This window comes from Petromyzon marinus, chromosome 55, assembly GCF_048934315.1.
Source record: "Petromyzon marinus isolate PM22_M1 ecotype Great Lakes invasive population chromosome 55, UKy_Petmar_22M1.pri1.0, whole genome shotgun sequence".
NCBI lineage: Eukaryota > Metazoa > Chordata > Hyperoartia > Petromyzontiformes > Petromyzontidae > Petromyzon > Petromyzon marinus.
In genome coordinates, this window is record NC_133721.1 from 3,575,437 (window position 1) to 3,602,522 (window position 27,086).

Here is a 27,086-nt window from a genome sequence, read left to right on the forward strand (position 1 = left end):
GGCGATGGTGGCAGTGGTGAAGGTGGCGGTGGTAGTGAAGGTTGCGGTGGTTGTGATGGTGGTTGTTGTCGTGGTGGTTGTTGTCGTGGTGGCGGTGGTGGTAGCGGAGCGGTATCGGTGGTCGCGGTGGCGGTGGTGGTGGTGGCGGTCGAAGTGGCGGCGGTGGCGGCGGTGGTGGTGGTGGTGGTAGCGGAGCGGAGCGGTATCGGTGGTCGCGGTGGTGGTGGTGGCGGTGGCGGCGGTGGCGGTGGTGGTGGTGGTGGCGGCGGTGGTGGTGGTGGCGGTGGTGGTAGCGGAGCGGTATCGGTGGTGGTGCCGGTGGAGGTGGCGGAGGTGGCGGCGGTGGCGGCGGTGGTGGCGGCGGTGGTGGTTGTGTCGCGTGAATGCTGACCCCGCTGTGTGCCGTGTTCAGGTTCCTGTCCCAGAACGTGGGGGGGCAGCAGGGGGAGGGGGGTGAGGGTGCGGCTGTGGTGGGCGGCACTGCCGAGGCCAGGCACAGGTTCCTGGCCTTCCAGGAGGCCCTGGCGGCCTTCGGGTTCACGGACGCCGTGAGTGGCGCTCACACGCATGGCCGCACCGCGCCACGCAACGCGATGTGGAGCAACACAACACAAGCCTAGGATACAATGCGACACAACACAAGCCTACTACAAGTCTACAATACGATACAATTCAACCGTGTTTGTATATATGTGACCCCATGTGTTTGCATGTCATGGGGAGCGGTAGTGTAGTTGTTAGCACGCTGCGCTACAAACCTGGCGATCTGAGTTCCATTCCCACTCATGGACAACACCAGTGGCGATTATCTGATCCTGTCCTGGGCCTCTCCTAGGTCGACTCAGCCTCAAAGGCGGCCGGGCGTGGTGCTGGCCACCCACCCCTTCGTGCGCTGTGCCGGCCTTCATAGGTGCTCGCTAACAACACTTGCCCCTACAGTCTGTTAAGACTATACGGGGGAACTTTGTCTTTGTGTGTGTGTGTGTGCTGGTGGGGTCATGCCGTAGGAGACGGAGTGCGTGCTGGCGCTGCTGGCTGCCGTTCTGCACCTGGGCGATGTCCCCATCACCCTCTCCCCCTATGAGGACGGCACCATCTGGGCTCACGTGCCCTCCACGTGGCAACTCCAGATGGGTGAGTGAGAGGAGCGTGGTGAGTTAGGGTAGTGAGGGGAGTCTGGTGAGTGAGGGGAGCGTGGGGAGTGAGGGGAGCGTGGGCAGTGAGGGGAGCGTGGCGAGGGAGGGGAGCGTGGGCAGTGAGGGGAGCGTGAGCAGTGAGGGGAGCGTGGGGAGGGAGGGGTGCGTGGCGAGTGAGGCGAGCCTTGGCAGTTAGGTGAGTCAGGGGAGCATGGCCAGTTAGATGAGCGTGGCGAGGGAGGCGAGCGTGGGGAGTGAGGGGAGCGAGGGGGGGAGCGTGGGGAGCGTGGCGAGCGAGGGGAGCGTGGCGAGCGAGGTTTGTGTGGTGAGTGTGAGTGGAGATTGGTGAGTAAAGACACCGCACACAGAGAAACAAACACTCCACAACGTGGTCACCGCTTTACCGGCCCTGGAAGAGAGAGAAGGGGCTGATGGGCTGAGTCAACCGCAGCCCATCAGCCCTCTCACTGAGCCACCCAGGTGGCGATTGGTGGTGCCAACCGCTGTGCCGCCACTCCCCCACAAGTGCGTACGCCCACACACACGCGCCCACACACACGCGCCCACAAACACACACACGCGCTCCCACACGCGCCCACACACAGGCGCCCACACACACGCGCCCACACACACACACGCGCTCCCACACGCTCCCACACGCGCCCACACAGGCGCCCACACGCTCCCACACACATGCGCCCACACACACGCTCCCACACGCGCCCACACACACGTGCCCACCCACACACAGGCGCCCACATGCTCCCACACACATGCGCCCACAAACACGTGCCCACACACACGCGCCCACACACACACGCGCCCACACACACACGCGCCCACACACACACACGACCACACACACGCGCCCACACACACACGCGCCCACACACACACGCGCCCACACACACACGCTCCCACACACACACGCTCCCACACACATGCGCCCACAAACACGTGCCCACACACACACGCTCCCACACACACGCTCCCACACACGCAGGGGAGCAGCCGTGGGGCCTGCTGATGAGTGGGCGCTGTCTCTGTGGTGCAGTCGGCGGTCTCCTGCAGGTGGAGCCCCAGGAGCTGGGGGCGGCGCTCGCAACGAGCAGCCGCATCGTCAGAGGTGCGGACACGGTGTGGTGTGACACGGTGTGGTGTGACACGGTGTGGTGTGGTGTGAAGTGATGTGGTGTGACACGGTGTGGTGTGAAGTGATGTGGTGTGACACGGTGTGGTGTGGTGTGAAGTGATGTGGTGTGACACGGTGTGGTGTGACACGGTGTGGGGTGACACGGTGTGGTGTGGTGTGAAGTGATGTGGTGTAACACAATGTGAAGCGGGAGTGGTGTGATGTAGTGTGGTGTAACATGGTGTGAAGCGGTGTGGTGTGAAACGGTGTGGTATGACGCGGTGTGGTGTGACGTGGTGTGGTGCGACACGGTGTGGTGTGAAGCAGTGTAGTGTGACTTTGTGTGGTATGATGCGGTGTGGTTTGACGAGGTGTGTGACGTGGTGTTGTGTGAAGCAGTGTGGTGTGACGCGGTGTGGTATGACGTGGTGTGACATGGTGTGGTGTGACGCGTCGTGGTATGGTGTGACGTGTTGTGATGACGCGATGCGGTGTGACGCGGTGTGGTGTGACGCGGTGTAGTGTAATGCGGTGTGGTGTGACACGGTGTGGTGTGATTGTTACTCGGTGTGGTGTGACACGATGTGGTGTAACACGATGTGGTGTTATATGGTGTGGTGTGACGTCTGGTGTGACGCCGTGTGGTTTGACGAGGTGTGTTGTGAAGCAGTGTGGTGTGACACGGTGTGTATAACGCAGTGTGGGGTAATATGGTGTGGTGTGATAATGCGATGTGGTGTGACGACGCGATGTGGTGTGACGCGGTGTGGTGTGACAGAATGTGGTATGATATAATGTAGTGTGGAGTGATGTGGTTTGATGTGATGTGATGTGACGTGGTGTGGTGTGATACGGTGTGGTGTGGAGTGATGCGGTGTGGTGTGAGGCAGTGTGGTGCAGTGTGATGCAGCATGGCATAAAGCGGCATGGTGTGACGCAGCGTGGTTGTGACATGGTATGGTGTGACGCGTTGTGGTATGACACGTTGTGGTGCGGTGCAGGTGAGGTGGTATGATGAAGTATGGCGAAGTGTGGTCTGTTGTGATGCAGTGTGGTGTAGTGTGGTGTGGTGCAGGTGAGGTAATGTGTTGCAGGTGAGGTGATGCGGTGTGGTGTGGTGCAGGTGAGATGGTGTGCCGCCGCGTGCTGGTGAGCGAGGCTGAGCGAGTGAGGGATCTGCTCGCTCAGTCTCTCTATTCGCGCCTCTTCTCTTACATCGTCCACCTCGTCGACACACAGACGCGAGCGCAGCACACTGGGTACGCACACACTCACACACACGCACACACGCACACACACGCACACACACGCACACACACGTACTCACATACACACAACAACCGCCATTCACCACTAAGTGGCGGTGACGTCATCACGATGCTTGTGCCAGGCTATGTGCACCTTGAGGCCACGCGAAGTGTCGAACGCCCGCTGGCAGGAGGTCACCGGGCAGACCCAGATGCCACGGGTCGACTGACTGAGACGACTGGCTTATGCACCACCTGTGCCCCCTACTGTGCCAACTTGCTGTGCTTGAACCACCCGGCGCTCCGCTCGTTGTTGTGAGTGTCACTCCTCCGCCCTCCGTTGTTGTTGGAGGACGACTGCCTCCAACTGCCCAGTAGCGTCCTTCACGAACCTCCTCCACAGAGGCCGATCTTGACAACGCTGGTACCAGTCATCGGCAAGTCCACTGAGCTCCACATCCTACTATACCACATCACTCCATCTCTTCTCTTGCCCGTGCTGTGACCGGCCAAACAAAAGCTGTTTAGGCATGTGGTGGCTGGGCATGCGGGCGACATGACCCAGCCAATGCAGCCTTGCCTGCGGGAGGAGCTCACTGATGGGACTTTGTCCAGATCTTTCAAGGATTTGTGAGCTCCTCACAATTCAGCCTGGTTAAATCAGGATGGTTCGAAGGCAGGCCAGCCTAAATGTTTATAATTCGTGAAGATGTTCCATTAGGGGGGTCCACGTTTCCCAAGCATAGAGACAGGAGAGCATGACTGTGACCTGAAGCTTCGTGTGGAGCAAGAGACCAGGTAGCTTCCACACAGCGTTATGCAACCTATGAAAAGATAATTTTGCTCAAATTATTTGGAGTGAGACCTCTACTGTTAAACCGGAGCCGGTCATAAGCACACTGCCCAGGTACGGGAAACTCTCTACTCGCTCCACAACTGCCCCATCACCGATTGGGAGTTGTGGGGGTGTAGTGTCCGATGGTACAAAATACCCAGGCAGGTGCTTAGTTTTGGTGGGGCTGATGGTAAGGCCCCACCTCTTAATGGCATGCTCCAGGTTCAGCAGCAGTGCCTCCAACTCCTCCTCTGAATGAGCAGCAATTACCATTTCATCGCCATACATAAAATGGTTGACCAATAGGGAGCCACCCGGGCATCAATCAGCCTAGATGGAAATTCCTACAGTATAGAAATAGAAGGCTTCACGAACTACGTGGTCAAAATAGATGTAAAATAATGTGGGAGCCAGAGGACATCCCTGTCGCACCCCAAGGTGAACAGCGAATGGCTCTGACTCCCAGCCACGTAGTTTTACGCGGGCCTGCTCACCATCATGAAGGTCCTTAATGACCGTAAGCAGAGAGTCAGGGACTCCGAAAGCATGAAGAACAACCCAGAGCCCAGGCCTACTGATGGTATCAAAGGCCTTGGCCAGGTCAATAAATCAGAGATCTAGGTCTTGTTGGAGTTCCCTACAGCTCTGCTGTAGCAGATGGACAGAAAATATGGCATCTGCAGGACGGCCCTTTCCTGAAACCACATTGGGGGCTTTGCAAGCCTCTCCTCAGCATGCCTGGCAAGGTGATGTTGAATAATCCTTGCCAGGACCTTTCCCGGCACACTGAGGAGTGAGATACTCTTGTAGTTGTTACAGTCTGTGTGGTCCCCCTTCTTAAAGAGGGGGACCACCAGGGCATCCTTCCAATCCTGTGGAACCCGTCCAGTGGCCCAGACTGTTATTATGATGTCACGTAGGGCAGTCTGTGCACAGATGGAAACTCTCCCTCACCATTTCGATTGGGAGATCATCTCTGCCCGGTGCCTTTCCTTTACTTCCTCAACAGATGGCACCTCAGCCAGCCACTCACAGGGGGTGACTTCTTCCTCCAATATTTGAGGCATGGCAGCCTTAGCAGGGTCATCCCCACTTTGCCCCATGATGTTTTGCAGGATGAGGGACTTCCCTCCCCCAGGACCTCACAGAAATGCTCAGCAAATCTGCAAAGCTGTTCCTGGGGTCGGAGATTGGATCAAATTACTTTTTTGATAGAATTAAAGAGCGATTTGTGATCGCGGGCCACTGAGGCAGATTCCATCTCCTCAGCCACCCACGACCACCACCCATCCTTGCAGCGCCTCATGGCTCTCCGAACCTCCGAGCAAAGGCTGGGGTAAGCCTCCTCATTCTCTGACGTGGGATGCTGTAGCCGATGAGAGTGGGCCTGTCGCTTTTTCTCAACCATCCTGAACACCTCTGTCAGCCGGGATCTGGACCGCATACCCAAAGCAGCCATTGCAGCTGCATGAGTCACAGTCCTAAACCTCGCCGATTTACCTTCGACATCAGGAGGAGTGGGGGACGATGCCAACCCCAGCTGCATGCGATGATGAAATTCTCGCTTGCAACTCCCATCAGCTAGCTGAGACCAGGCCACCTTAGGTTGGAATGGGGTCCTGGGTGTACACCCACCACCGGAGTGGAAGAATAGCAGGCGCATCTTATAGATGACAAGTCGATGGTCAGAGGGCAGATCAGCTCCACATACACACAACAACAACAACAACAACCGCCATTCGCCACTAAGTGGCGGTGACGTCACCACGACGCTTGTGCCAGGCTATGTGCACCCTGAGGCCACGTGAAGTGTCGAACGCCCGCTGGCAGGAGGTCACGGGGCAGACCCAGGTGCCACGGGTCGACTGACTGAGATGACTGGCTGATGCACCACCTGTGCCCCCTACTGTGCCAACCTGCTGTGCTTTAGCCACCCGGCGCTCCGCTCGCTGTTGTGAGCGTCGCTCCTCCGCCCTCCGTTGTTGTTGGAGGGCGACTGCCTCCAACTGCCCAGTAGCATCCTTCACGAGCCTCCTCCACAGAGGCCGATCTTGACACCGCTGGTACCAGTCATCGGCAAGTCCACTCAGCTCCACGTCCTCCTGTACCACATCACTCCATCTCTTCTCTAGCCCGTGCCGCGCCCGCTTAGCCCCCTCAATCCGGCCAAACAAAAGCTGTTTCGGCATGCGGTGGCTGGGCATGCGGGCTACATGACCCAGCCATCGCAGCCTTGCCTGCCGGAGGAGCTCACCGATGGGACCCTGCCCAGATCTTTCAAGGATTTGTGAGCTCCTCACACAATCCAGTCTGGTTAAACCCAGGATGGATCGTAGGCAGGCCAGCCTAAATGTTTCTAACCGGCGAAGATGTTCCATTAGGGGGGTCCACGTTTCGCAAGCGTAGAGAAGGGAGGGAATGACCGTGGCCGAGAAGACCTGAAGTTTAGTGCGGAGCGACAGACCAGGTAGCTTCCACACAGCGTTACGCAACCGATGAAAAGATATTGCCGCTCGACTGATTCGGAGTGAGACCTCTGCTGTTAAACTGGAGCCAGTCATAAGCACACTGCCCAGGTATGGGAAACTCTCCACTCTCTCCACAACTGCCCCATCACCGATTGGGAGTTGTGGGGGTGGAGTGTCCGATGGTACAAAATACCCAGGCAGGTGCTTAGTTTTGGTGGGGCTGATGGTAAGGCCCCACCTCTTAGTGGCACGCTCCAGTCTCAGCAGCAGCGTCTTCAACTCCTCCTCTGACTGAGCAGCTATTACCAAGTCATCAGCATACATAACGTGGTTGAGCAATAGGGAGCCATCCCTTGACCGCACCCGGGCATCGATTAGCCTCCCATTATATCTGTACCATATGGAGATTCCCCCGGTACAGCTATTGAAGGCTTCACGAACTACGTGGTCAAAATAGATGTTAAATAATGTGGGAGCCAGAGGACATCCCTGTCGCACCCCAAGGTGTACAGGGAATGGCTCTGACTCCCGGCCACGTAGTTTTACCCGGGCCCGCTCACCATCATGAAGGTCCTTAATGATCGTGAGCAGAGGGTCAGGTACTCCAAAAGCACGAAGAACGACCCAGAGCCCAGGCCTACTGATGGTATCATAGGCCTTGACCAGGTCAATAAAGCAGAGATGTAGGTCTTGTTGGAATTCCCTACACCTCTGCTGTAGCAGACGGACAGAAAATATGGCATCTGTGCAGGACCGCCCTTTCCTGAAACCACATTGGGGCTCCGCAAGCCTCTCCTCAGCGTGCCTGGCAAGGCGATGCTGAATAATCCTTGCCAGGACCTTTCCCGGCACACTGAGGAGTGAGATGCCCCTGTAGTTGTTACAGTCTGTGCGGTCCCCCTTCTTAAAAAGGGGGACCACCAGGGCATCCTTCCAATCCTGCGGAACCCGTCCAGTGGTCCAGACTGTTGTTATGATGTCATATAGGGCAGTCTGTGCACAAACGCCACCCTCCCTCAGCATTTCGCTGAGGGAGGGTGGCGAAACTACGAATTAAACATACACACACACACGTACACACACACACGTACACACAAGTACAAACACACGTGTGCACACAAGCCAGGACTGAGCGTCTTCTCTGCGTGTGCCCCCATGATGCCATGCAGCGAGCTGGTGCGAGGCATCGCGGTGCTGGACTACCCTGGCCTGCACACGTCCGGCGGCGGTGGCACCACCACCAACACCTTTGAGCAGGTGGGTGTCCGGCCTCACCACCATGCGCACGTGTGGGGTCACAGCTCAGTTTCATCTGATCGAGGAATAATAGACACCCGGTGAACCTTCACGGTGCCGATGAACGTGTTGCGATCTCGTTACGAGATCGCAACAGGAGACATTAACAAAGCGGATGTTGACCACAGGAGAATTAACCAGAGGAGACGTTAACTGCAGGAGGCTCTTGAACACTGCTGGGGTTACTTTCTTATAAAGTGGCACAACAGCCAAAGCTGTAACATTCACCACTGAACGCTGACCTAGCTCATGGGGTTTGGTACACGGCGACCACAGATAGGCAACAGTACAATTGAAATGAATACTCTAGCTGCATGCAGAGACTACAAGCAAAATTAGTTCAACAAACGCGTAAAAACCCAGAGAGGTTAGTCAGTTTAACACGTCGCACTTAGATTGTAAATGTTGCAGATTTGCTCCCCAACACACCGCTGTGTTGTACTAGTAAGGAATTGGCATGTTCTATTTACGTCACAACCCCTCACTAACTGGCTGTGTCGGGTGGTGGTGGGTTTAACGACACATTTATATTTACACGATCTAACCCAGAAAAATGTAAAAGCCCTTTCTAAAAAACATCGCTAGACAATAACTAGGATGAATACAAATACTAAACACCATTTTTACCGCTGATGATGATCTAAAGCAGGTCTGAGTGTGTGTGTGTGTTTGTCCGCGAATGGATTTTCTCCGGATCCTTCGTTTTTTCCCTCCACGCGATGATGATGATAATAAGCCCACTTTGTTGTTGAGCTATCATTTGTTATGGCCCAGGTCGCTTTTGAACAAGAACTACATAGCTCAGTGGAGCCTTACCTGGTAAAATACAAAAATAGTTGAGTTTAGGCTCAACGTCTAAACAGGCGCGCATGAGCTGCACTCAGGTCGGCGTGTGCATTTGTGTATGTGAGTGTTCGTGCGGCAAAAACAACCCGTTACCTCCTTGTGGTGCCGGACGGGCAACACTGTCGTGGGCAGTGCTGTGGTTTGAGGGCCAATTCCGATTGGCCTTTCCCCTCATGGCATTTGTAACAACCAGAGCAGCTAAATGGGGGCTCTGGACAGGTGGGTGGGGCTGGTAATTCCTCTACCTTCAATTAATTACCACTAAACCACGACCACAAAATGTAATAAATAAGCTTGTGCCGGAGGGCCCGGGTGGATAGGCTTCTATGACGTCTTCTAGGCAAACCCTATTTGGCGGAGCCAGGAGACTGAATCCTTACCCTCAGGGCTCCTCCAGAAACAACAAAAAACCACTATGTGTGGCCACATGGAATGTTCGAATGCTCACTGCGGAGGAGAGGCTGCCACTTCTCTGTCGGGAGCTGGACCAGTACCACCTGGATCTCTGTGGTATTCAGGAGGTCCGGTGGACGGCCTCTGACTCCTGCCACCATGAGGGGTGGACAGTCCTCTACTCGGGACAGGAGACTTCCAAACAACAGAGTGTGGCTCTTCTTTTGAATAAAAGAATGAAGGGGGCATGGGAGTGTGGTGGTGAGGTGTGGGAAGCTCTAAGCCTCAGGCTACTTTGGGCTCGCCTTCCCATCAACCAGAGGTCAGGAGTGGTGGTCATGGTTACTTATGCGCCGACTGAAGACGAACATCCGTGGAGGGATGCAGGCAAGGCCGATGAGTCAGATGCGTTCTATGACCTCCTGTCACAGGTGCTAGCTGAAGTGGCCCCTTGGGATAGTCATCCTGTTGGGCGACTTCAATGCCAGAGTTAGTCATGATGCTGGCACCTGGTCTGGAGTAATTGGAAGGCATGGGCCAGATCAGCTCAATAACAACGGCAGGAGGCCGCTAGATTTTTGTGCAGCCCATGGGCTGACTTTAATGCCCAAGTGGATCATGGTGCAGACACCTGGGTTGGAGTGTTCAGAAGGCATGGGTAAGATCAGCTCAATAACAACGGTAGGAGGCTTTTGGACGTATGTGCAGCCCATGGGCTGGTAATTACCAACACGCTGTTCCGGCATCGGCGCATCCACACCACATCATGGATGCATGCCGGGTCCAAACAATAACATCTGCTGGACTAGATAGTGACGGAACAGCGGATACGGGCCCATGTCCTTGACACCAGGACCTACCGTTGAGCTGATCTGCCCACTGACCATCGACTTGTCATCTGTAAGATGCGCCTGCCATTCTTCCACTCCAGTGGTGGGTGTACACCCAGGACCCCATTCAAACTCTTAGTGGTCTGGTCTCAGCTAGCTGATGAAAGTTGCAAGCGAGAATTTCATCATCATTTGCAGCTGGGGTTGGCATCGTCCCCCACTCCTCCTGATGTCGAGGGGAAATGGGCCAGGTTTAGGACTGTAGCTCATGCTGCTTTGGGTACACGGTCCAGACCTCCCCATAGACCCTGGTTCACAGAGGAGGTGTTCAAGCTGGCTGAAAAAACGCGACAGGTCCACTCTCATCGGCTACAGCATCTCACGTCGGAGAATGAGGAGGCTTACCGCAGCCTTCGCTCGGAGGTTCGGAGAGCCGTGAGGCGCTGCAAGGATGGGTGGTGGTCACGGTTTGCTGAGGAGATGGAGTCTGCCTTAGTCGCCCGCGATCAAAAATCGCTCTTTAATTCCATACAAAAGTAACCTGCAGCGCCACACCTATTGCCATCATTAGGGGAAAGAACGGTGATCTAATCTCTGACCCCCAGGTACAGGTTTGCAGATTTGCTGAGTATTTCTGAGGTCCTGAGGGATGGGAAATCCCTTAGCCAGGAAAACTACGTAGGACAAAGTGTGGATGACCCTGCTGAGGCTGTGGTGCCTAAAATATTGGAGGAGAAAGTCACCCCCTGTGAGTGGCTGGCTGAGGTGCCATCTGTTGAGGAAGTACTGAAGGCGATCCAGAGTCTGAGACCAGGAAAGGCACCGGGCAGAGATGATCTCCCAAGTGAAATGCTGAGGGAGGGTGGCGTTTGGCCACCGACTGCCCTACATGACATCATAACAACATCGATTTAAAGCTTTCGTGACTGCAAGGATTCATCTTCTTTGGTTCTTTCGGTAAAGTCACGTAGAATGAGAATAAAATAATAAATTGATAAAATAAAATAACCCAATAATATTCTCACGACGTTTCGGCCACAACACAAGCGGCCTTCATCAGGTGAAGGGGACGAGACTGTCTGGAGGACAGCGCTGGAGTGAGAAAGCCACGCTGAGATCACGACCTTTAAGCTTTTATGCCGCGACTCTAAGCTTAAAGGTCGTGATCTCAGCGTGGCTTTCTCACTCCAGCGCTGTCCTCCAAACAGTCTCGTCCCCTTCACCTGATGAAGGCCGCTTGTGTTGTGGCCGAAACGTCGTGAGAATATTATTGTGTTATTTTATTTTATCAATTTATTATTTTATTCTCATTCTACGTGACTTTACCGAAAGAATCAAAGAAGATCATAACAACGATCTGGACCACTGGACGGGCTCTGCAGGATTGGAAGGATGCCCTGGTGGTCCCCCTTTTTAAGAAGGGGAACCGCACAGACTGTAACAACTACAGGGGCATCTCACTCCTCAGTGTGCCGGATAAGGTCCTGGCAAGGATTATTCAACGTCGCCTTGCTAAGCACGCTAAGGAGAGGCTTGCGGAGCCCCAATGTGGTTTCAGGAAAGGGTGGTCCTGCACAGATGCCATATTTTCTGTCCGTCTGCTACAGCTGAGGTGTAAGGAATTTCAACAAGACCTACATATCTGCTTTATTGACCTGGTCGAGGCCTATGATACCATCAGTAGGCCTGGGCTCTGGGTTGTTCTTCGTGCTTTTGGATTCCCTGACCCTCTGCTCACGATCATTAAGGACCTTCATGATGGTGAGCGGACCCGGGTAAAACTAAGTGGCCAAGAGTCGGAGCCATTTGCTGTTCACCTTGGGGTGCGACAGGGATGTCCTCTGGCTCCCATATTATTTAACATCTATTTTGACTACGTAGTTCGTGAAGCCTTCAATAGCTGTTCCGGAGGAATTTACATTTGTTACAGATACAATGGGAGGCTGATCAATGCCTGGGTGCGGTCAAGGAATGGCTCCCTATTGTTCAACCATGTTATGTATGCCGATGATCTGGTAATTGCTGCTCACTCAGGAGGAGTTGGAGGTGCTGCTGCTGAACCTGGAGCTTGCCACCAAGAGGTGGGCCTTAACCTCAGCCCGACCAAAACTAAGCACCTGCCTGGGTATTTTGTACCATCGGACACTCCACCCCCACAACTCTCAATTGGTGATGGGGCAGTTGTGGAGAGAGTGGAGAGTTTCCCATACCTTGGCAGTGTGCTAATTACTGGCTCCGGTTTAACAGTAGAGGTCTCACTCCGAATCATTTGAGCACCATTATCTTTTCATAGGTTGCGTAACGCTGTGTGGAAGCTACCTGGTCTATCACTCCATACGAAGCTTCAGGTCTTCTCGGCCACGGTCATTCCCTTCCTTCTCTATGCTTGCGAAACGTGGACCCCCGTAATGGAACATCTTCGCCGGTTAGAAATACTTAGGCTGGTCTGTCTACGATCTATCCTGGGTTTAACTAGGCTGGATTGTGTGAGGAGCTCACAAATCCTTGAAAGATGTGGACAAAGTCCCATCAGTGAGCTCCTCCGGCAGGCAAGGCTGCATTGGCTGGGTCATGTAGCCCGCATGCCCAGTCACCGCATGCATAAACAGCTTTTGTTCGGCCGGATTGAGGGGGCTAAACGGGTGTGGCACGGGCTAGAGAAGAGATGGAGTGATGTGGTACAGGAGGACGTGGAGCTGAATGGACTTGCCGATGACTGGTACCAGCAGTGTCAAGATCGGCCTCTGTGGACGAGGCTGGTGAAGGACGCTACTGAGCAGTTGGAGGCAGTCGCCCTCCAACAACAACGGAGGGCGGAGGAGTGACACAATAACAAGTGGAGCGCCGGGTGGCTAAAGCACAGCAAGTTGGCACAGTAGGGAGCACAGGTGGTGCATCAGCCAGTCGTCTCAGTCAGTCGACCTGTGGCATCTGGGTCTGCCCCGTGACCTCCTGCCAGGGGGTGTTCGACACTTCACGTGGCCTCAACGTGCACATAGCCTGGCACAAGCGTCGTGGTGACGTCACCGCCACTTAGTGTTGTTGTCGTTGTACGTGCATGTGTATGTGCACTTAACGTGGCCTTAACGTGCACATAGCCAGGCACAAGCACCGTGGTGGTGAATGGTAGTTGTTGTGCGTGCGTGGAGCAGTTAATGCACCGCACTACGAACCCGGTCACGCGAGTTCAATTCCCGCTCACGGCCAACATCAGTAGCGATTATCTGAATACGTCCTGGTCCTCCCCTAGGTCGGCTCAGCCTCAAATGAGTAACTGGTGCATTGTGTAAACATTGCCACTAGGGAGACGAAAGCGGCCAGGCGTGGTGCTGGCCACCCACCTCATCGTGTGCCGTGCCGGACTTCATACGTGCCCGCTAACAGCACTTGCCACGACAGTCTGTTAAGGCTACACGGAGATCTTTGTCTTTGTGTGTGACAGCTGTGCTCCACCTTACTGGTGGAGCGCCTGCAGTACCATGCACACCGTGCCACCTTTGCCCTGGAGTGGAGCCAGTGCCAGGAGGAGGGCATCGCCATGGAGACGACCCCACCTCCACCGCCCAGCAACTGCCACGTCTTGCAGTTCTTCTTCCAGGTAGCCCCTCCCTGCCTCTGCTCCCCTCTCTCCCTCCCTGCCTCCCTCCCTCCCATCGTCAGTCCCTTCCCACTACTCAGGCAGCCCCACCCACTCCTTTGTGCAGAAGTCAGCAGTGGTTTCCCTATGGACAATCGCCCCGGCCACAGGAAGGTGGAATTACCACCCACTGGCTCAGGCCCGTAAACTGCGGATGGGCACCAATGCTTCAGTACAGGACCCCGGACGCATGGTCGCCCTTACCCGGACACCACCGTCGCGTCGCCACGGTAACCGGACGGTCGCCTCGCGTCCGGTGACGAAGCCGCCAAAGGCCCTCACCCCCCTGCCCTGTCCCTCAGGCCCCCGGCGGATTCCTCTCCCTATTGGACGCCGAGTCGGAGGCTGCCGGCCAATCGGACGAGGCGGAGAGTGGCCTGCCGCACAAGCTCCGCCTCCTGCTGCAGGCCACGCCCCTCAGAAACGCCATTGCCGCGGCGACCCACGACGGCAACGGCAACACGCCGCCCGCCGGGGATTGTGGGATCTCGTTTGTGGTGCGCCACTTTGCTGGCAAGGTACGTGGGAGTGGGAAGGTACGTGGGAGTGGGAAGGAATGGGGGGAGTGGGAAGGTACGTGGGAGTGGGAAGGTACAGGGAGTGGGAAGGAATGGGGGGAGTGGGAAGGAACGGGGGGAGTGGGAAGGAACGGGGGGAGTGGGAAGGTACGGGGGGAGTGGGAAGGTATGGGGGGAGTGGGAAGGTACGTGGGAGTGGGAAGGTACAGGGAGTGGGAAGGAATGGGGGGAGTGGGAAGGTATGGGGACTGGGACGGTATGGATCCTGGGAAGGTAGGGGATTGACTAGGTATGAGGGACACTGCTCAATGAGCGCCACGCTGGCTAGAAGATGTTAACTCCCTCGCCTGGTATGCAGGAGGTTGTGGGTTTGATCCCGACCCTGACGCCTGCGTCTCTCTCTCCCCATGGTCGCGTGGATTTGTCTCCGGATCCTCCGGGTTTTTTTTCCCTTCCACATTTAGAATCAACGTCACAGTATTTGGCTGCCATGAATTTCCACGTGATAAATATAAGCCACTTCGTTGAGCTATCATTTGTGATGACCAGGTCATTCTGAAAAAGAGCTGTATAGCTAAGTGGCCCATACCTGGTCAATACATTTTTTTTGTTTAGTTTAGTTTCAACGTGCTCAGGCCGGCGTATGTGTGTGTGCGTGCGTGTACATGCGTGTTTGATTAACCGGCACCCTCCAATCCCCATGGATACCGGATCACGGAGCCTTTTCCATACATGGATGCTGCCACAGTGTCACGGTTGATACACTGGAGTGTAGCGGCGAGCGCGCTGCGATACGAGCCTGCCAACGCAAGTTGGATTCCCACTCGTGGCCAACACCGGTGACGATTATCTGAACCGTGTACTGGGCCTCCACTAGGTCGACTCAGCCTCCGATGAGTACCTGGTGTGGTGTGTAGACATCGCCACGGGGGACACAAAGGCGGCTGGGCGTGGTGTTGGCCACCCACCCCCTCGTGTGCCGTGCTGACCTTCATAGGTGCTCGCTTTCAGCACTTGACCCAACAATCTGTGAAGGCTATATGGGGGATCTTTGTTTGCAGGTGACCTATGACTTGAGCGGGGTCGTAACCCGCAACAGGCTGGAACTTCCACACCAAGTGACCTCACTCCTGAAAGGTCAGAGGTCATTCGCGGCTGAAGGTTATGAGAGTGGGACAGGGGTCATCGGGGGAACAGCGATGATGGGGGGACGAGGGGGAGCGAGGATCACCGGTGACGGGGGGGGGGGGTCGCCAGTGACGAGGGGGAAGAGTGTCGCCAGTGACGGGGGGGGGGGGGGGGGTCGCCAGTGACGAGGGGGAAGAGTGTCGCCAGTGACGAGAGGGAGCGAGGATCGCCGGTGACGGGGGGGGGGGGTCGCCAGTGACGAGGGGGAGTGAGGGTCGCCGGTGATGGGGGGCGATGGTCGCCAGCGACGAGGGGCGGCGAAAGTCGCCAGTGACAAGGGGGGGCGAGGATCGCCAGTGACAAGGCGGGGTGAGGGTCGCCAGTGACAAGGGGGGGCGAGGATCGCCAGTGACAAGGGGGGGCGAGGGTCGCCGGTGACAAGGGGGGGGGTGAGGGTCGCCGGTGACGAGAGAGAGAGGGTGAGAGTCGCCGCTGACGGAGCGCACCCGAGCGGGAGACAGAGCGCCGAGGTGGCTCGGTGCCGCGGCGTGCGTCGGGCCGGTCGTTGCGTCGCGGGCGGTGCGTTGCTGGGGCCGCCCCTCTATCTCCATCCTCGCCGCGTCCGCGCCGTGTGCAGTGAGCCCCAGCGTGCTGGTGAGCCGCCTGTTCCGCGCTCGCCTCTCCCTCACCGGCACCCTCGCGGACTGCGCTCTCTCCCGACACGCACCGGGGAGGTCTCACAGTGCACCGCCGATGCTGCCCCCCGGTGGCGCAGCCGCCCTCGATCCCGCCGGCGTCGCCGGTCTTCCGTCCGAACGCGACGAAGACGAGGTGATAGTGGACGATGTTGACAACGACGTTGACGACGTTGTCTGTAACGCGTGTGTGTGTAACGTGTGTGTGTGTACGTGTAACGCGTGTGTGTAACATGTAACGTGTGTCTGATGTGTGTATGTGTAACGTGTGTCTAACGTGTGTGTGTGTAACGTGTGTCTAACGTGTGTGTGTGTAACGTGTGTCTAACGTGTGTGTGTGTAACGTGTGTGTAACGTGTGTGTAACGTGTGTGTAATGGGTGTGTGTACGTGTGTACGTGTGTGTGTGTACGTGTAACGCGTGTGTGTAACATGTAACGTGTGTCTAACGTGTGTATGTGTAACGTGTGTCTAACGTGTGTATGTGTAACGTGTGTCTAACGTGTGTGTGTAACGTGTGTCTAACGTGTGTGTGTGTGTGTAACGTGTGTGTGTGTGTAACGTGTGTGTACGTGTGTGTAACGGGTGTGTGTACGTGTGTGTGTGTGAGCGTGTAAGGTGTGTTTGCGTGTAATGTCTTTGTGCGTGTAAGGTGTGTTTGCGTGTAACGTGTGTGTGTGTAACGTGTGTGTGTAGTGTGTATGTGTGTGTAGTGTGTGTGTGTGAGTGTAACGTGTGTGCGTGTGTGTAAGGTGTGCGTATAACGTGTGTGTGTTCGGCCAGACGGCAACACTGTGGTGGGCAGTGTCGTGTGGGGAGGGCCAATTTAGATTGGCCATTTCCCTCATGGCATTTGAAACCACCACAGCGGCCAAATGGGGGCTCTGGATTGGTGCGAGGGGCTGGTAATCCCTCCATCTTAAATTAATTACCACTAAACCACGACCACAATGTAATAAAAAAGCTTATGCCGGAGGGCCCGGGCGGATAGGTGTCTATGACGTCTCCTCGCCAAACCCCATTTGGCGGAGCCAGGAGACTGAATCCTTACCCTCGGGGCTCCTCCAGAAACAACAAAAAACACTATGTGTGGCCACGTGGAATGTTCGAATGCTCACTGCGGAGGAGAGGCTGCCACTCCTCTGTCGGGAGCTGGACCGGTACCGCCTGGATCTCTGTGGTATTCAGGAGGTCCGGTGGACCGGCTCTGGCTCCTGCCACCATGAGGGGTGGACAGTCCTCTACTCGGGGCAGGAGACTACCAAACAACAGGGAGTGGCTCTTTTTCTGAACACAAGACTGAAGGGGGTGTGGGAGCGTGGTGGTGAGGTGTGCAAAGTGGTAAGCCCCAGACTACTTTGGGCTCGCCTTCCCATCGACCAGAGGCAAGGAATGGTGGTCGTGGTTTCTTATGCCCCCACTGAAGACGAACATCGATGGCGGGATGCAGGCAAGGCCGATGAGTCAGATGCGTTTTATGACCTCCTGTCACAGGTGCTAGCTAAAGTGGCCTCTCGGGATAGAGTCCTCCTGTTGGGCAACTTCAATGCCAGAGTTGGTCATGATGCTGGCACCTGGTCTGGAGTGATTGGCAGGCATGGGCCAGATCAGCTCAATAACAAGGGTAGGAGGCTGCTAGATTTTTGTGAAGCCCATGAGCTTGTAATTACCAACACGCTCTTCTGGCATTGGCGCATCCACACAACATCACGGATGCATGCCGGGTCCAAGCAAGAACATCTGCTGGACTACGTAGTGATGGAACAGTGGATGCAGGCCCATATCCTTGACACCAGGACCTACCGTGGAGCTGATCTGCCCACTGACCATCGACTTGTCATCTGTAAGACGACATGCCTGCCATTCTTCCATTCCGGTGGTGGGTATACACCCACGACCCAATTCAAACTCAAGGTGGCCTGGTCTCAGCTAGCTGATGAAAGTTACAAGCGAGAATTTCATCATCGCTTGCGGCGGGGGTTGGCATCATCCCCCACTCCTCCAGATGTTGAGGGGAAATGGGCGTGGTTTAGGACTGTGGCTCAGGCAGCTGCAATGGCTGCTTTGGGTACATGGTCCAGACCTCCCCAGAGACCCTGGCTGACAGAGGAGGTGTTCAGGCTGGCTGAGAAAAAGCGACAGGTCCACTCTCATCGTCTACAGAATCCCACATCAGAGAATGAGGAGGCTTACGGCAGCCTTTGCTCGGAGGTTCAGAGAGCCGTGAGGTGCTGCAAGCATGGGTAGTGGTCACGGGTTGCTAAGGAGATGGAATCTGCCTCAATGGCCCGCTCTTTAACTCCATCAAAAAAGTAACCTGCAGCGTCATTAGGGGAAAAAACGGTGGGCCAATCTCCGACCCTCAGGAATAGGTTTGCAGATTTTCTGAGCATTTCTGTGAAGTCCTGGGGGAGGGGAAATCCTTCGGCATGGAAAACATCGTGGGACAAAGTGGAGATGACCCTGCTGAGGCTGCGGTGTTTCAAATATTGGAAGAAGTCATCCCCTGTGAGTGGTTGGCTGAGGTGCCATCTGTTGAGGAAATACTAAAGGCATTCCAGAGTCTGAGACCAGAAATGGCACCGGGCAGAGATGATCTCCCAAGCGAATGCTGCCAGGCACACAGATGAGAGGCTTGCGGAGCCCCAATTCGGTGTCAGGAAAGGGCGGCCCTGCACAGATGCAATCCAAGGATGGCTCCCTATTTCTCAACCACGTTATATATGCCGATCTGGTAATTGCTGCTTACTCAGAGGAGGAGTTGGAGGCGCTGCTGCTGAACCTGGAACGTGCCACCAAGAGGTGGGGCCTTACCATCAGCAACACTAAAACTAAGCACCTGCCTGGGTATGTTGTACCATCGGACACTCCACCCCCACAACTCACAATTGGTGATAGGGCAGTCGTGGAGAGAGTGGAGAGTTTCCCATACCTTGGCAGTGTGCTCATGACCGGCTCCAGTTTAACAGCAGAGGTCTCACTCCGAATCAGTCGAGCGGCATTATCTTTTCATCGGTTGTGTAACGCTGTGTGGAAGCTACCTGGTCTCTCGCTCCACACGAAGCTGCAGGTCTTCTCGGCCACAGTCATTCCCTCCCTTCTCTATGCTTGCGAAACGTGGACCCCCCTAATGGAACATCTTCACCGGTTAGAAACATTTAGGCTAGCCTGCCTACGATCCATCCTGGGTTTAACCAGGCTGGATTGTGTGAGGAGCTCACTTCACGTGGCCTCAAGGTGCACATAGCCTGGCACAAGCGTCATGGTGACATCACCGCCACTTAGTGGTGAATGGCGGTTGTTGTGTAACGTGTGTGTGCGTGTAATGTGTGTGTGCGTGTAACGTGCGTGTGTAACGTGTGTGTGTGTGTGTAACGTGCGTGTGTAGTGTGTGTGTAACAGGTGTGTAGTGTTTGTGTGGGTGTAACGTGTGTGTGTGTGTAACGTGTGTGTAGTAACGTGTGTGTCTGTGTGTAACGTGTGCGTGTAACGTGTGTGTCTGTGTGTAACGTGTGTGTGTAACGTGTGTGTCTGTGTGTAACGTCTGTGTAACGTCTGTGTAACGTGTGTGTGTCTGTGTGTAACGTGTGTGTAACGTGTGTGTGCGTGTAACGTGCCTGTGTAGTGTGTGTGTAACAGGTGTGTAGTGTTTGTGTGGGTGTAACGTGTGTGTGTGTGTGTAACGTGTGTGTGTAGTGTGTAACGTGTGTGTGTCTGTGTGTAACGTGTGCGTGTAACGTGCGTGTGTAGTGTTTGTGTGGGTGTAACGTGTGTGTGTGTAGTGTGTAACGTGTGTGTGTCTGTGCGTGTAACGTGTGTGTGTCTGTGTGTAACGTCTGTGTAACGTGTGTGTAACGTGTGTGTGCGTGTAACGTGCGTGTGTAGTGTGTGTGTAACAGGTGTGTAGTGTTTGTGTGTGTGTGTATAACGTGTGTGTGTATAACGTGTGCGTGTAACGTGTGTGTGTGTAACGTGTGTGTGTGTAACGTGTGTGGGGGTGTGTGTAACGTGTGTGTGTGTGTAGTGTGTAACGTGTGTGTGCAGTGTGTAATGTGTGTGTGTAGTGTGTAACATGTGTGTAACGTGTGTGTGTAACATGGGTGTGTCGTGTGTTTGTGTGTGTAACGTGTGTGTGTGCGTGTAACGTGTGTGTGTGCGTGTAACGTGTGTGTGTATGTAATGTGTGTGTGTGTGTAATGTGTGTGTGCGTAGTGTGTGTGTAGTGTGTATATGTGTAACGGATGTGTAGTGCATGTGTGTAACGTGTGTGTGTGCGTGTAACGTGTGTGTGCGTGTAACGTGTGTGTGTGCGTGTAACGTGTGTTTGTGCGTGTAACGTGTGTGTGTGTGTGTAACGTGTGTGTGTAACGTGTGTGTAACGTGTGTGTGTGCCAGCTTGGCGAGGCTGCGTCTGAGCAGGTGTACTCGGGGTCCGTCCACTCAACCCCCACTCGCTGCACGCAGCTCACCGTGAGTCCACGTCGCCACCGACCCACGCCGACCGGTTAACCACCCCACCCAGGGCAGTCTTCACTAACAGCTGAGTGCACGTGGTGGGTGTGTGGGCGATGGCGGTCTCACAAAGACAAAGATCACCCGTGTAGCCTTCATAGATTGTTGGGGCAAGTGCGGCTAGATTGCAGCACCTACGAAGGAACAAAGACAAACAGTGGCGGAGCCAGTGGTGGGGGGGGGGGGTGGCACGTGCCCCCCCAATGATCTGATCGAAATCCCTCATTTTGATCGGATCATTGGGGTTTATGAGTAATAAATCGGCATTTTGCGACCCCCACTGCCACTGTCTAGCATATTATTACGTGCCAGGGACTCTGTGAGATGATAGGACAATAGTCTGAGTCCATAATTGGCAATAAGTAACGGCAAAGCAGTTATAAGTGACTCACAGAATTGTGCGCAGTTGCGTATACAGTACACGACTTCCCTGAAGGCAAACACCTTCAGCGAGCGCGATGCCGGTCACACACAGTTCGAATTCGACCCTGGATTGATGGCTGCAGAAGCGTCGAGCGAGCCATTTGCCAGAGCGTCCTCCAACTCAGCATCACCGTTCGCGATCCCCTGACCCTTTGTCTTCAACGGCGGTAACATGAATCGGAAGCAGAAACGCTCGCCAACTCCCCGCCTCCAGCGCCATTGCCCGCAGGGGGTGTGCGTCGTCGATCAGGATCCCAGGACGAGACCAGCCATTTCAACGTAGGATCCAAACAGTGTCACTGAGATCCGTCGTTCGTACCTGATGCAGGGCTGGTTCATTCAACGCCCCCGTATGTATGTACGGGGGCGGAAAAAGCACCGCCCGCAGCCATCGTGGTTTGAGAGGTACCATTGGCTCGAATACTCGTTCCACACCGAGTCCGTCTACTGCTCCCCATGCTTCCTCTTTCCGTCCTACAATCGCTCGGATGCGTTCGTCTCAGATGGGTTCTTGGCCGCAATTGCTGCCTTCTCCACCATCAAGGCGGCGTGCAGTCACTTCACTACCAGGTGGTACAGAAGGCCAGAGACTTGATGAACACGGAGATGCACATCATCACGGGCAAGCACGGCCTGGAGACGCAGACGGCCCAGGCGATTGCTGACAATCGGACTCGTTTGGAGGAATCAGTCGATGCGATTCGATTCCTGATGAAGCAGGGGCTGGCCTGCCGGGGCCACAATGAGTCGGACGAGTCGCTCAACCGCGGCATCTTCCTCGAGCTGCTTCAGTTCCTGTGCAAACGCGACTTCGAGCTGGCCTGCATCGCGCTCATAGTTTCATAGTTTAGTTTCATAGTTTCATTTATTTGGTGTAGCCTTGTGAGCCATTCGGCTCTTGAATCGGGTGCAACCGCAACAAACAACAACATGAACAAGAAAACATCTTAAAGTGACTTTGTGCATGTGCAAACAGAAAATCCAGGAAAAAACATCAAAATATTCCTGAAATAGCACTGTACACCAGCGCTGTGTGCAAAAATCCCAGTGGGATGCAAGTCAAACAACAACAAGAAAACTTAGATTAAGGCCATCAGTCTAACTCCGTACTACCATAAACAAAAACATGGCAAAACCAAAAAACTTTTAGAAATCACTAAAATAAAGCCATAAATGCAATGTAACAGTGATCATAGGAACTGTGACCGAATTTTTAACAATAAACTACATAAATAACATGTAACACCAAACCCTAGAGCCACAGCTGGCTGCATGAGTCACTCCACAAATAACAGGAGCATCAGTCGGAGTGTCACATTTTTCAATGCACCTTTAAGATCAGCACGCTAAATCAAAATACAGATAATACTTTGCAGCGGTCATCCGGAGCGAAACATTTTATTTCATTTTAGGCCACTGAGTAGCAGTGACAGCTAGGGGTGTACAACTCCTCTAGAGCAGTTTTGAGTGAAGATCTCATAGGTAGTGATTCAAGTTGCAGTTTATTGGCAATAGCATTCCAGACCCTGGGGGCATCAATAGCAAAGGCCCTTACTCCGGTTTTTGTACGGCAATAGGGAATGTGAAGCTGGTAGATGAGCGAAGACCTGAGGTCAAATTTGTTCTTTGAAACAGAGAGGAGATCCAGCAGGTAGTCTGCGGATTTTTTTGTAAGTACAACGTGAATAAATAAGATCTGGTGTACAAGCCGTCGAACATTAAGAGATGTTAAGTTTGACCCAATGTAGAGATCACAGTGGTGAGTCCTATATGGGCAGTTCAATGCAAATCTTAAGGCCGAGTGATAGATGGAATCAATCTTCTTCAGTACAGTACTTGGGGCGGATTTATACACGATATCACAGTAATCAAGTAGAGGCAGTAGGGTAGCTCTTATCAATTCCAAACGGAACATAGGGGGGAAGCAGTACTTGTGTCGATACAGAAAAACAATTTTTCGACAACGCCCCGCAGAACGCCATCATGACTAGTCCCGACATCCAGAAGGACATCATCCACGCCCACGCCCAGATCGTCCGAAAGCTCCTCGATGATGAACAAGTCGACACCTTCTACTGCATCATGGTGGACGAGACGCTCGATGCGAGCAAGAAGGAGCAACTGGCCGTCGTTAACCGCTTAGTTGAGATCAAGACTGGCATGCTGCGCGAGCGTCTCGTCGACCTGAAGCACGTCACCGACGCGTGCACCCCCAAGCTCCGCAATTCCATTGTCGACATGCAGACCAATCGCGGTCGCCCGATCGCCAACTGCCACGGGCAGGCCTACGATGGCGCGTCCAATATGAGCGGCGAGATCATCGGCCTGCACGCCCTGATCGAGCAGCTGAACGATTTGTCCTATTACAGGCACTGCTGGGCGCAGAAGCTCCAACTCCCGCTGGTTGCTGCTTGCAAGGATGGCGTGCCCGACATCGGCGTGTTCTTCACATTGGTCAGTGACATCATCAATGTGGCAACGAGCTCCTGCAAGCGCAACGACAATCTCATCAACACGCAGAAGAAGATCGTGCTGAAGATGACCAAGGAGCTGCTGGTCTGAACCAGGAGACGGCGTTGGTGCGCCCAGGTGACACACGCTAGTCGTCATTCTGGCACGCGCTGCGTCGCTTGATCGACATGTTCGGCGCGACAATGCAAGTCATCCAGCATGTGGAGTCGGAGCAGCGAGTAGAGGCGACACGCCTGCTCGACAGCATGTGCACGTTCAAGTTTGCGTTCATCTTGCACCTAATGGAGAAGATGCTGCTTATCACGCATGACCTATCACAGGCGCTGCAAACGAAGGAACAGGACATCGTCAATGCGTTGCAGTTGGTCGATGGCGTCGTCGAAGTGCTGACAGAGATGCGCGTTACCGGCGACGATGACCTGCTCCACAAGTTGCAGCAGTTTTGTGAGATCCACAAGATAGAGGTGCCCGATATGATAGCCAACTTCATCCGACCTGGCCGGCCTCGTAGCGATGGGCACATGAACACCAATGATCATGTTTTCCGTGTCGACCTGTTCTACGCAGCGAATTGACAAGATAAGATGCTGGCTGAGTTCGCCCTCAGATTCAGCGCCGAGTCAATGGAGATGCTCCGCCTAGCAGCATGTCTCTCTCCACGCAAGGAGTTTGCCTCGTTCAATGTCGACAAGCTCATGGAGCTGGCCCGCAAGTTCTACATGATCGACTTTCCTGATGTCGACCTAATTCTTCTCAATCGGCAGCTGGTCCACTTCAGCAGGGAGATAGAGAAAGACGAGCTATTGAATAATGTGGGCACGCTTCCTGAACTATCGGTCATTCTGGTGCAGACCGGCCAGGCCACGGCTGGCCACCACCTTGTATACCGATTGCTGCGGCTGATACTGACGTTGTCGGTGGCGACAGTCATGGCCGAGCACGTCTTCAGCATCCTGAAAATCATCAAGACGCGTTTGCGCACCGCAATGGGCTCCGACTACCTCAATGACGCCATGCTGCTGTATGTCAAGAAGAAGACTGCTGCGGTGGTGACGAACGATCAAATCATGTCATACTTCCAAGCCATGTTCTATTGCCGCACATGCGTCGCATAAAAAGCAAGGGACAAGTCCTTACTTACTAACAACTCCTATCATTTTTCATTGCTGGAGGGGTTGCCCCCTCTACCTGAAAATGCTGGCTCATCCTCTGAAGACAAAGATCCCCCGTGTAGCCTTGACAGACTGTACATGTCACAGCTCAGGGTTTCACAGTCCGCTGTAGCTTCGCAGCAGCTGTGCGTCATCCCGCTTGACTGCTTTGAGGGTTGTTAACTCGACACATTTGGGAACGTGGTGACCTTTACGTCACCACTGCAGTGGCCGAGTCTTCATGCGCACGCCGCAGCGTTAGCCAGACCTGCTAGCAGGAGCCACAACCGGTAATGTCCGTAATAAGGAGCGAACGCGTCAACGCCACGAAGGCGATTTAACTGTGGAGTTGACACAATTACAACTCTAATGCTCGCGACCTCTAATACTCCTGACCTCTAACGATACTCGCGACCTCTAACACTACATGCAACTTTTAACACTCATGACCTCTAACACTACTCGCGACCTCTAACGCTACTCGTGACCTCTAAAACTCACGACCTCTTACACTACTCGCGACCTCTAATGCTACTCGCGACCTCTAACACTGCTCATGACCCTAACACTACTCGCGACCTCTAACACTACTCGCGACCTCTAACACTCACGACCTCTAATGCTACTCGTGACCTCTAACGCTACTCACAACCTCAAACACTACTCGTGACCTCTAACGCCCGTGATCTCTAACACTACTCACGACCTCTAACATTACTGACGACCCCTAACAATACTCGCGACCCCTAACACTACTCGCGACCTCTAAAGCTACTCGCAACCTCTAATGCTGCTCACGACCTCTAACACTACTCGCGACCTCTAACATTACTCATGATCTCTAACACTACTCGCGACCCCTAACACTACTCGCGACCTCTAAAGCTACTCGCAACCTCTAACGCTGCTCACGACCTCTAACACTACTCGCGACCTCTAACATTACTCATGATCTCTAACACTACTCGCGACCTCTAACACTACTCGCGACCTCTAACACTACTCGCGACCTCTAACACTACTCGCGACCTCTAACACTATTTGCAATCTTTAACACTACTTGCAACCTCTAACACTCGGGACCTCGAACACCACTCGCGACCTCTAACTTTACTCGTGATCTGTACCACTACTCGCGACCTCTAACATTACTCGCGACCTCTAACATTACTCGCGACCTCTCGCGCTACTCGTGACCTCTCACGCACGCTTCCTCGTCTCTGTGTAAACAAAATAAATGCCAGGCCTGATTGCACCCCCCTCTCACTCCCCCCCCCCCCACTTGCTCTTCTTGCCCCCCCCCTGCCCCCACCCACCCCCCCTCCCCTTAACCCCGCCAGTCCTCGGTGCGTGAGATCCTGGGCCTGCTGCGTCCGTGCAGCCTGCACGTGGTGCTGTGTGTGCGTCCCATCGCGGCGGCCCCCCAAGCCCCCCCCACGGCAGCGCCCCCCCCGGGCCCCCTCTTCCAGCCTGATGTCGTCGCGCGGCAGTTGAGGACGCTGGGGGTGGTCGCCATGGCGCGCGCTCGTCGCCACGGATACGCGGCACGTGTCCCCATCCCAGAGTTCCTGCAGAGGTGAACTCGCCCGCTCGCACGCTCACCCTCTCGCTCGCTCACCCTCTCGCTCACCCGCTGACCCGCTCACTCACTCGTTCACTCACTCATCCACTCGCCCTCTCGCTCAATCGTTCACCCGCTCGCAGGTCGCTCGCTGAACCTCTCGCTCACCCGCTCGCTCGCTTACCCTCTCGCTCTCACCCTCTCACTCACTCATTCACTCGCTTTCTCGCTCGCTCACTCGCTCACGTACTCACTCATCCACTCGCTCACTCACTCATCCACTCACTCGGTCACTCACTCATCCACTCGCTCGCTCATTCACTCGCTTAACTCCTCACTCGCCCTCTCACTCGCTTGCTCGCTCACTCATCCATTGACTCGCTCACTCACTTACGCATTCACCCGCTCGATCGATCACTTATCCACTCACTCGCTTACTCACTTACTCATCGACTGGCTCTCTCCCTCACTTGCTGACTCACTCGTCCACTCACTCGTTTACTCACTCGTTCACTCACTCGTTAACTCACTCGTTCACTCACTTATGCACTCACTCGTTCACTTGCTCTCTCGCTCACCTACTCACTCATCCACTCACTCGCTCACTAACCTACTTACTCACCTATTCACTCAGTCACCTACTCACCTACGGACTCACCCACTCACTCACCTAGTGACTCACCTACCTACTCACCTTCTGACTTATTCACCCACTCACTCACCTACTGACTCACTCACTAACCTACTGACTCACTCACCCAATCACTCACTCACTTGCTCACTCACCTACTCACTCCCACCCACTCT

The 27,086-nt window shown here is 54.6% G+C and overlaps 1 protein-coding gene across 4 annotated transcripts in view; it reads left to right on the forward strand.

The window, feature by feature from the left end:
• The window catches only part of LOC116937582 (unconventional myosin-XVI-like), a 165,170-nt gene that overhangs the window by 103,106 nt on the left and 34,978 nt on the right, over window positions 1-27,086 (forward strand). For all 4 annotated transcript variants that reach the window (XM_076052242.1, XM_076052241.1, XM_032944726.2 and 1 more), the window contains exons 17-27: window positions 413-548; window positions 1,008-1,134; window positions 2,191-2,262; window positions 3,392-3,527; window positions 7,988-8,075; window positions 13,626-13,781; window positions 14,123-14,338; window positions 15,400-15,475; window positions 16,104-16,297; window positions 20,556-20,630; window positions 26,059-26,294. In XM_076052242.1, the coding sequence (XP_075908357.1) occupies window positions 413-548; window positions 1,008-1,134; window positions 2,191-2,262; window positions 3,392-3,527; window positions 7,988-8,075; window positions 13,626-13,781; window positions 14,123-14,338; window positions 15,400-15,475; window positions 16,104-16,297; window positions 20,556-20,630; window positions 26,059-26,294 (1,512 nt within the window). The remainder of the gene's footprint in view (window positions 1-412; window positions 549-1,007; window positions 1,135-2,190; window positions 2,263-3,391; window positions 3,528-7,987; window positions 8,076-13,625; window positions 13,782-14,122; window positions 14,339-15,399; window positions 15,476-16,103; window positions 16,298-20,555; window positions 20,631-26,058; window positions 26,295-27,086) is intronic.